The sequence below is a fragment of the Giraffa tippelskirchi genome, chromosome 5 (assembly GCF_054371585.1).
Source record: "Giraffa tippelskirchi isolate mGirTip1 chromosome 5, T2T-mGirTip1v1.2.pri, whole genome shotgun sequence".
Lineage (NCBI taxonomy): Eukaryota > Metazoa > Chordata > Mammalia > Artiodactyla > Giraffidae > Giraffa > Giraffa tippelskirchi.
The window spans coordinates 128,956,012-128,968,310 of NC_137279.1; the positions used below are offsets into that span (position 1 = coordinate 128,956,012).

The window sequence follows — 12,299 nt, forward strand, 5'->3', positions numbered from 1 at the left end:
ATACTTGCCTCATCTTTTCTGTTTTTGATGAAATTGTAAGCTTCACCAGGTTAAGAAAGCTCACTGTAAGAGTCCTGTAGATGGCAGTATTTGCTTTACTCTGAAAACGTTTTTACAGGTTATTGTCAAGAATATGGGCTGGAATCTTGTTGGTCCTGTTGTTCGATCACTTTTAAGGAATGAGAAGGAAGATGATAAAGGAAAGTATCATTTCCTGCTACTTGATTTATTGGTAAAGGTAAGTTAACAAAACTAGATTCACTTTGTTGCAATATGCAGCAGTATTTTATAATTTCCTTTAATGTTTTTGGTGAGAAAGCTTTTAGTACATGAAAATATAGGAGGGAACTCTTTGGAGAAAAGGCCCATCCGTATTTATTGGATGGGCAATTCCATTTCATTTTCCCCAAATTTTCTGGATATAAGAATTATCCGACCTTATCTTCAGTTCAGTTCAGTCTCTCAGTCGTGTCCAATTCTTTGCGACCCCATGAACCGCAGCCTGCCGGCCTCCCTGTCCATCACCAACTCCTGGAGTTTACCCAACTCAGTCCATTTAGTTGTTGATGCCATCTAACTATCTCATCCTCTGTTGTCCCCTTCTCCTCCTGCCTTCAATCTTTCCCAATATCAGGGTCTTTTCAAATGAGTCAGCTCTTCGCATCAGGTGGCCCAAAATACTGGAGTTTCAGCTTTAACATCAGTCCTTCCAATGAACACCAAGGACCGATTTCCCTTAGGATGGACTGGTTAGATCTCCTTGCAGTCCAAGGGACTCTCAATTCTTCTCCAACACTACAGTTCAAAAGCATCAATTCTTCTGTGCTCAGCTCTTTTTAAGTCCAACTCTCACATCCATACATGACCACTGGAAAAACCATAGCCTTGACTAGATGGACTTTTGTTGGCAAAGTAATGTCTCTGCTTTTTAATATGCTGTCTAGGTTGGTCATAACTTTCCTTCCAAGGAGCAAGCGTCTTTTAATTTCATGGCTGAAATCACAATCTTCAGTGATTTTGGAGCCCAAAAAATTAAAGTCAGCCACTGTTTTCACTGTTTCCCCATCTATTTGCCATGAAGTGATAGGACCGGCTGCCATGATCTTAGTTTTCTGAATGTTGAGTTTTAAGCCAACATTTTCACTCTCTTCTTTGCCTTTCATCAAGAGGCTCTTTAGTTCTTCTTCACTTTCTGCCATAAGAATGGTGTCATCTGCATATCTGAGGTTATTGATATTTCTCCTGGCAATCTTGATTCCAGCTTGTGCTTCATCTAGCCCAACGTTTCTCATGATGTACTCTGCATATAAGTTAAATAAGCGGGGTGACAATATACAGCCTTGACGTACTCCTTTTCCTATTTGGAACCAGTCTGTTGTTCCATGTCCAGTTCTAACTGTTGCTTCCTGACCTGCATACAGATTTCTCATGAGGCAGGTCAAGTGGTCTGGTATTCCTATCTCTTTCAGAATTTTCCACAGTTTATTGTGATCCACACAGTCAAAGGCTTTGGCATAATCAATAAAGCAGAAGTAGATGTTTTTCTGGAACTCTCTCTTTCAATGATCCAATGGATGTTGGCAATTTGATCTCTGGTTCCTCTGCTTTTTCTAAAACCAGCTTGAACATCTGGAAGTTCACGGTTCATGTATTGCTGAAGCCTGGCTTGGAGAATTTTGAGCATTACTAGCGTGTGAGATAAGTGCAATTGTGCAGTAGTTTGAGCATTCTTTGGCATTGCCTTTCTTAGGGATTGGAATGAAAACTGACCTTTTCCAGTCCTGTGGCCACTGCTGAGTTTACCAAATTTGCTGACATATCGAGTGCAGCACTTTCACAGCATCACCTTTGAGGATTTGAAATAGCTCAACTGGAATCCCATCACCTCCACTAGCTTTGCTCATAGTGATACTTCCTAAGACCCACTTGACTTCACATTCCAGGATGTCTGGCTCTAGGTGAGTGATCACACCATTATGTTTATCTGTGTCATGAAGATCTTTTTTGTGTAGTTCTTCTGTGTATTCTTGCCACCTCTTCTTAATATCTGCTGTTTCTGTTAGGTCCATACCATTTCTGTCCTTTATTGAGCCCATCTTTGCATGAAATGTTCCCTTGGTATCTCTAATTTGCTTGAAGAGCTCTCTAGTCTTTCCCATTCTGTTGTTTTCCTCTATTTCTTTGCACTGATCACTGAGGAAGGCTTTCTTATCTCCCCTTGCTATTCTTTGCAACTCTGCATTCAAATGGGTATATCTTTCCTTTTCTCCTTTGCTTTTCACTTCTCTTCTTTTCACAGCTATTTGTAAGGCCTCCTCAGACAGCCATTTTGCTTTTTTGCATTTCTTTTTCTTGGGGATAATCTTGATCCCTGTCTCCTGTACAATGTCATGAACCTCCGTCCATAGTTCATCAGGCACTCTGTCTATCAGATCTAGTCCCTTAAATCTATTTCTCACTTCCACTGTATAATCATAAGGGATTTGATTTAGGTCATACCTGACTGGTCTAGTGGTTTTCCCCACTTTCTTCAATTTAAGTCTGAATTTGGCAATAAGGAGTTCATGATCTGAGCCACAGTTAGTTCCCGGTCTGTTTTTGCTGACTGTATAGAGCTTCTCCATCTTTGGCTGCAAAGAATATAATCAATCTGATTTCGGTGTTGACCGTCTGGTGATGTCCATGTGTAGAGTCTTCTCTTGTGTTGTTGGAAGAGGGTATTTGCTATTACCAGTGCATTCTCGTGGCAAAACTCGATTAGCCTTTGCCCTGTTTCATTCTATACTCCAATGCCAAATTTGCCTGTTAGTCCAGATATTTCTTGACTTCCTACTTTTGCATTCCAATCCCCTATAATGAAAAGGACATCTTTTTTGGGTGTTAGTTCTAAAACGTCTTGTAGGTCTTCACAAAACCGTTCAACTTCAGCTTCTTCAGTGTTACTGGTCGGGGCATAGACTTGGATTACTGTGATATTGAATGGTTTGCCTTAGAAATGAACAGAGGTCATTCTGTCTTTTTTGAGACTGCATCCAAGTACTGCATTTCAGACTCTTTTGTTGACTGTGATGGCTACTCCATTTCTTCTAAGGTATTCCTGCCCACAGTAGGAGATATAATGGTCATCTGAGTTATATTCACCCATTCCAGTCCATCTTGGTATGCTGATTCCTAGAATGTTTACGTTCACTCTTGCCATCTCCTGTTTGACCACTTCCAATTTGCCTTGATTCGTGGATCTAACATTCCAGGTTCCTATGCAGTATTGCTCTTTACAGCATCGGACCTTGCTTCTATCACCAGTCACATCCACAACTGTGTGTTGTTTTTACTTTGGCTCCATCCCTTCATTCTTTCTGGTGTTATTTCTCCACTAATCTCCAGTAGCATATTGGGTACCTACCGACCTGGGGAGTTCATCTTTCAGTGTCCTATCTTTTTGCCTTTTTATACTGTTCATGGGGTTCTCAAGGCAAGAATACTGAAGTGGTTTGCCATTCCCTTCTCCAGTGGACCACATTCTGTCAGACCTCTCCACCATGACCCGTCTGTCTTGGGTGGCCCCACATGGCGTGGCTTAGTTTCATTGAGTTAGACAAGCTGTGGTCAATGTGATCAGATTGACCTTATCTTAGATCCACTGATCAGAATCTTCAAAGGGAGACCTAAAAAGATCTATTTTTTTTAAAAAAGTAGCTTATTATATTGATGTGAAATTCATGCTTTAGATAATTTAGAGAGGTAGTTCATGTCCACACTGATCTTTTGGCAATGTGGAAAGTAAAATCAGATCCCAGTCCTCTGTTTTTCTGTGGTGTGTTCCCTAAAAGAAGATACCACAAAAAAATCTAAAAAATAAAACCTAGAATGCCAGTGATCACAGTGGACGTAGAAGTAGGAAATAGATTAGGTGTAACTGACCACCTTAGAAAGAGGCTCTGAGTAAAAGGTTAATCGAGTTATAAACCAAAAATGATAGTTAAGAGAAATTCTAAGGAAAAGTACAGTATAAGAAGCCACTTAGAGATCACTGTAAATAAACCAAATACATACTTGGAAAGAAGGAACTCCTTAGATTTTAGTTATTAATTATGAGAGCTTTCAGAAAAACAAGGCACGTGAGGTGAAAAGACCAGTCAGAAAGCAATGCAAAGTTTTGTTTGCTCAGGAAAGACAAAAGAGACTGCACTCATCTAAACACCCTGGCAGTGTGGGATAGGATGGTCCCACCTGCTGGAAGCTCTGGGAAATGAAGGCAGCCTTCAGAATAGACATCAAAGCTCCAAAGAAACCTCAGCTCTGGTGATCAGGCTGTCCTTTCCCCTATTTCTCTAACTTTTCCATTAATCAGTCATTTAAGTCTCTTAAATGTAGCTGTCCATTTACGAGACCCTTGACTGCTTGCTTTCATAGAGTCACAGGCTCTGGGTTTTGCCAGTGTATTTTTTAAAAACAATTTTATGAGATATTTTACTGTTAAGCAAAAATAATTATATTATCTCAGTATATGTCTTTTAAAAATAATAATAATGTGGCTTTAAATACAACTTGTATTAAACAGGTTCAATTGTGAATATTTTTATAGTTATGTAATCCAAAGGAATTATTGTTGGGTTTGCTTGAACTGATTGAAGAGCCCTCCGGAAAACAGATATCCCAAATTATTCTTCTTTTACTTCAGCCATTACAAACAGGTAATGAGTATATTGATACCCAAGTGTTCCTTGTTTTATTTGTGTAAGAGCCTTGATGTTACTCCAAGATGTCAACACCCTACCAAAGTATAGTTTATGCCTAATTATTGAGTACTCTGCTTAAACTAGTAATAGCAATGCCAACTTGAATCCTACTGCTCATGGAAAGATGGCAATACCTGGCACAGTGTGGGTACCCAGTAAATATTTTGTTGAATGTCATGCCCCTTTTCACGTGCTTTGTTATGACCTATAGCTTTTTGCTTAACCTTCCTATCTGCAACTTATATTTAGAATTTTTCCTGTAAACATATTCAAAGAATGTGTTTCGGCTGTTCTGCATTGCTCAATCTGATTTTGTTGTGGTAGCCTTGTATCTTATTTAAGAATGGTATCAGGCCGGGCATTGCTCAGCCTCTGCCTTAGGAGGTTGGGAAGGGAATAATAAAGGTATTACTGAAGAATGAAACAAGTGGAAGGAAAAGTTTTCATGACTGAGTAAAAAAAAAAAATACTGGTAAGTAATCGACTTTGGCAACCAAGGCAGATAATATTTATGCATGGGAAGAGACTACCGTTTCATAACCAACATGTAACACAGTCTATCAGAAGGACCTGGGATCAGAAACTAGAGTAAATTTGTTCTAAATGTGAATGCCCAGCAGATTTGTATCAATTGAAATATTTAAAGTCTTCTAGAAAGAAAAATCTAATCCTACTACATTTCATTTTTACAGTGCTTTATAGTTTACAAGATACTTGTTCTTATTTTATGCTTATAACAACCAAAAAATACCGAAAGAAGTACTTCTTTAAGTTTTAGTATGTAACCTGGTATGAACATACCTAAACAAAATGTCATGGCATCTGTTGTAAAGTGCCATGATTGTAAGGTGCTCTATTATTTTATGCACCCCTGAGAAGGAAAAAAAAATAACTACCAGTTAGGCTATGATATGTCATCCTGATATCAGAGTTGTCAAAATGTGGAGGGGGAAACTGTAGGTTGTAGTTTGGCATTTATTGGACTTATTCTTCATTGTTTAGTTTGGTATACTTCATGAGGCAGCCTCAAGTAACAATTTGGTCTCTGTTTTAGTGATTCAGAAACTTCGTAACAACAAGGCGTATTCAGTTGGGTTAGCATTGTCTACACTTTGGAGTCAGCTCTCTCTCCTTCCTGTTCCATACTCAAAAGAACAAATACAGGCAGATGACTATGGCCTTTGTCAGTGCTGCAAAGCCTTAACTGAGTTCACTAAACCTTTTGTGGAGTATGTCATTGATAACAAGGAAAACTCAATGGAAAATGAGAAATTGAAAGATGAAATACTGAAATTGTAAGTATATTTTTAAGAACAATTCATAATGAACTTAAGTATTTGATAGTTCAGTTATTTAAAATGTTTCTTTTATTTGTGATGGAAATGTAAATCTAGTTTCAAAATTTGAATCTTAGAAGAATATGGAGTTCAGTTGATATAACATGGGCATTTAATGATATTTGAAAAAATTAAATATCATGTGTACATGTGGTTCAGATGGTAAAGAATCCACCTGCAATGAAGCAGACCTAGGTTCGATCCCTGGGTTGAAAGATTCCCCTGGAAGAGGGAACAGCTACCCACTCCAGTATTCTGGTCTGGAAAGGAGCCTAGCAGGCCACAGCCTATGGGGTCACAAAGAGCAGGACACAACAGAATGACTTTCACTTTTCAAAAAAATTAAAACCAACGTCCATTTGTATAGTTTACTTATATTCTTTTATAGATTGCCTTTACTTATCATGGTTAAGTGAACGATAGCAGTGGAGAAAATAGATAGTTGTAGCTCAAAGAATCTGTTTTTTTCCAGGGGAATTATGTTTTACTCTCCCTTTGAAAGCAGCAGAAGATGCACCAGACAGTTGAAATTCCAATTTGATAACAAAAACAGTAGCAGAGAACCCAGTAACATTCACACCAGGGGTACTATAGGCTGTGCTTGGGGTACTGTGTATTGTTGTCAAGCTCTTGACATATGGTTAATCCAAATTTAGTGCTGTAAGTGTAAAATATTCCCTGTATTTCAACAACCTGTTATTAAAAGAAATACTAAAAATACCTTAATAATTTTTATACTGATAACATTGAAATAATGTTTCTAATATATGGGTTAATAAGATAAATTATTAAAATTAATTTCTCTTGTCTCCTACTATTTTAGTGTGACTGCTAACAAATTTTTAATTTCATATGGGGCTTTAATTATATACAGGACTCTGTTAGACAGTGCTGGACTGGATTATATTGAATTACATGTACCAATATTAGTTTTAAAATTTTGGAGACTAAAACTGCTGTCAGCTTTCTATCTTGTCAGGCTAGGATATGAAACCTTTTTTTTTTTTTTTTTTTTACCATTTATAAAACTCATTATTTCATGAAAGAAAATATATTTTAACTGAAGAAATAGGTAGGGCTTAATCACAGAATAAAGTTTGGCTTTCTAAATAAAACAAATACAGCTCTATGAAAAAAATTACTGCATTGTCCTGATTTTCCTTGAACTTATGAAAACTACATATACGCTAGCACTGTCCTACGACTAATACTCAGTATGCATCAGTATAGTCCAGACATGAAAGTGACTTTCTGCACAGTGAGTCTAGCAAAGTATTCTTATGCTCCCCCCATTAGTAGTAAGAAAAATCTTATATCATCAGTTTTACATGCCATTAGTTATTGGTTATTTTATTTTTTATTGTAATTTTTCATGTTATTTATGTTATTTTTCATGTGAAAACTAGTTATTTTATACTTAGGAAGTGCTGTATTCATAGTTACCTATTTCTTAAATTTTAGTTGTTTGAAAAGCTTGAAATGCCCTTTGCTGACAGCACAATTCCTTGAGCAGTCTGAAGAAGCTGGAGATGATCCTTTAAAGTGTTTTGCATCTGAAATAATAGTAAGTACAGCTAATTTAATTTGTTATAAAATCTATAATCTAAAATATTACCTGCTATATTCTCATCTGCGGCACATGGACATGTAAATTGACATGTATTAATAAAGCAATATGTATTTTTTATAGAACATAGTTAAACAAAAAGATGAAAAATAAATAGCAATAATTTCAATAACCAAATATAAAATGTAATATTAACACCTATACAGGAAAATTCTGCAGTTTTCCTGTCTTTTTCCTTTACTTTCACTCAAACACTTCACTTCTGACATTTCTGGTCACAAAATGTGTGGGTTTTTTTTCCCCCGTATGAAACAATTCTGCAGCACCAACTGGGCATCCAACAATTTAACTCAATACTGACACTTAACTACCTGGAGATAGTATCAGATTCCACAGGTTAAGAGCTTAGTCCCATGAGACTGTTCCCTATTTCAGATGCCGATTGCTAGTCTTAGGTTCCCAGTTTACCCACAACTTCTGTCTGACTTGGCTACAAATGGGAGATTCCGTGATCTCTTGCTCTTTGGATTTGATTATTTGCTACAACAGCTCACAGAATTAAAAGGAAACCTTTACTTTATTTTACTAGTTTATTAAATGATATGATAAAGGATGCAGAAGAACAGCCAGATGAAGAGATACATAGGGCGAGGTGTTGGAGGGTCCCAAGCACAGGAGCTTCTATTCTCATGATGTTGGAATACATCATGATCCCAGGACACTGTGATCTCTATCCTAGAAGCTCTCTGAAATCCATATTTGGGGGATTTTATTGAGGCTTCTTCATTTAGGCATGATAAAACATTAACTCTATTTCCAGTCCCTCCCCCTCTCTAGAGAACTGGGGGATGGGACTCAAAATTCCAAGCTTCTAATCATGGCTTGTTCTTTCTGGCTACCACCCCTATCCAGGAGCCATCTCAGTGCCCACTCAGAGTCTCTTTACTAGAACAAAAGATGCTCCTAGTGTCTTCTAACAGAAATTTACAGAGGTGTTAGAGCACTTTGTCAGGGACAGGGTTAAAGACAAGTATTAGAACAGATGTTCCTAGTGCTCTTACCACTTAGGAAATTATAAGGGTTTCAGGAACCCTGAAACATCATGCAAAATGCTGGGCTGGATGAATCACAAGCTGGAATCAGGATTGCTGGGAGAAATATCAACAACCCCAGATACGCAGATAATACTACTCTAATGGCAGAAAGTGAAGAGAAAATAAAGAGCCTCTTGAGGGTGAAAGAGGAGAGTGAAAAAGTTGGTTTAAAACTCAACATTCAAAAAACTGAGATCATGGCATCCAGTCCCATCACTATAGAAGGGGGAAAAGTAGAAGCAGTGACAGATTTTATTTTCTTGGGCTCCAAAATCACTGCTGACGATGACTGCAGCCATGAAATTCAAAGATGCTTGCTCCTTGGAAGGAAAGCTATGACAAATCTAGACAGCATATTAAAAAGCAAAGACATCACTTTGCCGACAAAGGTCCGTACAGTCAAAGCTGTGGTTCTTCCAGTAGTCATGTATGGATGTATGGTTGTAAAGAAGGCTGAGCACCGAATTGATGCTTTTGAATTGTGGTGCTGGAGAAGACTCTTGAGAGTCCTTTCCACAGCAAGGGGATCAAACTAGTCAATCATAAAGGAAATAAACCCTGAATATTCTTTGGAAGGACTGATGCTGAAGCTCCAGTACTTTAGATACCTGATGTGAAGTGCCGACTCATTGGAAAAGACCCTGATGCTGGGAAAGACTGAAGGCAAAAGAAGAAGAGAGTGGGAGAGGATGCGATGGTTAATCATCACTGACTCAATGGACATGAATTTGAGCAAACTCTGGGACATAGTGAAGGAGAGGGCAGTTGGCATGCTGCAGCCCATGGGGTTGCAAAGAGTCGGACACGACTTAGCAACTGAACAACAACAGAACACTGTGCCAACAACTAGTAGCAGAGACCCATATATGTTTTCTGTTATCTCACACACCTTCCAGATGTTTTTTTCCTTTAATAGTTATATATATGTATGTTGTTTTTTTTTTTTAAAGATCCTATCATATAGTTGACTCTTGAATATGTTCAGGGGGTAGGGGCACCACACCTCTGCTTAGTCAGAATTCGTGTATACCTTATAGTCTGCCCTCTGTATTCAGAATTTGAAATTTGAGGAGGTATGGGGGAATTAGGAGAGGAGATGCCAGAATTTTAGAGAAGCTAGATTCCAGGAAGAGAGATGATTGGTAACTGATATAAACAGATATGTAGTTAAATAGTAGTGAAGAGGTTATGAGTGATGATGAGGGAGGGGGAATGGATTTTCCCAGGAGTATATAAGAACCTGGGGCCTTGTCATTATTGCAAGCTAGAGTATAGTATAAACCTCTAGAAACAGTACAGACTTCACCATTTGTGATATATGTACCCCATTTTAAGAAGATGGCTATGAAAGTTGGAAACTTAAAGCTGGGGTGATGTAATCAAACTGTTTTGAGTTCACTTTAATGGAGGATGAACTTAACTGAAATAAGAATGGAAGTAGGGAGATCGGTTAGGTATCTTTTGGGAGTTAAGTGAGAATGATGAGAGTTAAGAGAGAATGATACGAGTGTGGAAAGAAGAGAAGGCAGATTTGAGAACTTTATAAGTAGATAAAATTGCAAAGTTTGGTTATAGACTGGGTTTAGAAGAATAGTAAAAAAGTTGAGTTATGGACAGGGTTTTTTTGCTTAATAACAGGACAGGTAAAGCTGCCAATAATTGAGATAGAGAATACACAAGCAAGAAGTAGGGGGTTCTGTGCTTTAAATTTTTTTTCATTGTGGAAATTTAAAGACATTCATAAAAGTAGAGGGACCAATGTAACATACTGTCATGTACCCCTTGCCTCACTTTAACAATTAATGTTTTTGCCGATTTTGTTTTATCTAGCCTCTCTTTTTTTTGGAGTTGATAAGCAATGTAAAGTTACTTTATTTTTTTTTTTTAATTTGTTAAATTTTTATTGGAGTGTAGTTGATTTACAGTGTTGTTTCTACAATACAGCAAAGTGAATCACTTATTCACATATGCACTATTTTTTAGGTTTTTTTTCCATTGTAGGTCATTACAGAGTATTGAGTAGGGTTCCTATGCTATATAGTAGGTTCTAGTTAGTTATCTATTGTATATATATTAGTGTGTATATGTCAATCTCAGTCTCCCAATTTATCCCTCCCCCCTTTTTGCTGTAGTATTTTATAGCAAGTCCTAGATATATCATTTCATTTGTGAGTCTTTATGTATGCTTCTCTAATTGGTAAGGACTTTTTAAAAAACATAACCACAATGCCATTATGACACCTAACCAGATTAGCAATTATCTCTAAAATATATATGTATATATATCTAATACCCAGAGAGAGCAGGTTTTTAAGGAGCAAATTTTGAATAAGAGTGACAAGATTACCTAAAGAGGTAGATCAGTGTGAGAAAAGAAAGAGTTCAGGGCTGAACCCTATAGGGTTCAGTTAAATTCAGTTGCTCAGTCATGTCTGACATTTTGCAACCCCATGGACTGCAGCACGCCAGGCTTCCCTGTCCATCACCAACCCCCGGAGCTTGCTCAAACTCATGTCCATCGAGTCAGTGATGCCATCTAACCATCTCATCCTCTGTCGTCCCTTTTCCTGCCTTCAATCTTTCCCAGCATCAGGGTCTTTTCCAATGGGTCAGCTCTTCTCATCAGCTGACCAGAGTGTTGGAGTTTCAGCTTCAGCATCAGTCCTTCCAATGAATATTCAGGACTGATTTCCTTTAGGATTGACTGGTTTGATCTCCTTGCAGTCCAAGGGACTCTCAAGAGTCTTCTCCAACTCCACAGTTCAAAATCACCAATTCTTCAGCGCTCAGCTTTCAGCTTTACCCTGTAGGGTACCAGCTCATAAATGAGCCCATCAGAGAGACCAAGAAAGGAGAGTCAAAGCGGTGATGAAAATATCACAGAAACTGAAGCAGTAGAGTTCAGGAAGAAAGAAATGATTGCTACTGTTAAATGTGGTGGAGGTGGTCTGTAGAGTTGGAGCTGAAAAGCATCTACTGAATTTAGGAAGTAGATGGCATTGATAATCTTAGAAAGAGCAATTTGAGTGGGGTGTGGGAGACAAAAATCAGTTGAGTAGATAAAGGAGTGCATGAAAAATGAGACAAAGGAGATAACTAATATAAGCTATACTTTAGAAGAGGTTGGATGAGTAAGGAAGAAGGCAGTAGAGAAGACATGAAGGTAATTGGGAGAGATAGGGAGGCTTGAGCATATTTATAGGCTAAAGGGGCAGAAACCATCAGAGGGAAAAAGAAAAGTGTTATGGAATAACTGAGGTAGTGTGGCAGGAGGAGAGCAGACAGCTGGGCACAGGATCGAGGACACCTGGAGAGGAAGAGCATGTAGAATGGATATGCATGTAGAAAAATTTGTAGCAGAAATGGAGTGTTATAATCAAGGGAATCAGACCCACTGGCTTCATATTTCTAAAGAATGGGAGGTAGAAATGAGGATTGAACAGGGGGCTTCAGAAAACTGACAAAGGTTTGGAATACTGAGTGGAAAGAAAAGAGAGGTAGAAGACCAAGAAAGCATTAGTCAGTAGTGCTGAGAACTTGGGTTCTGTTGTTGGAGTCCACA

At 38.0% G+C, this 12,299-nt stretch overlaps 1 protein-coding gene across 12 annotated transcripts in view; it reads left to right on the forward strand.

The window, feature by feature from the left end:
- GLMN (glomulin, FKBP associated protein) overlaps positions 1–12,299 on the forward strand; it is a 46,777-nt gene that overhangs the window by 5,495 nt on the left and 28,983 nt on the right. For all 12 annotated transcript variants that reach the window (XR_014052596.1, XR_014052594.1, XR_014052595.1 and 9 more), the window contains exons 4-7: positions 119–238; positions 4,586–4,694; positions 5,794–6,034; positions 7,538–7,640. Coding sequence is in view for 9 of the 12 variants with exons in the window: in XM_081486383.1 (XP_081342509.1) it covers positions 119–238; positions 4,586–4,694; positions 5,794–6,034; positions 7,538–7,640 (573 nt within the window). In the remaining 3 variants the exon portion in view is untranslated. The remainder of the gene's footprint in view (positions 1–118; positions 239–4,585; positions 4,695–5,793; positions 6,035–7,537; positions 7,641–12,299) is intronic.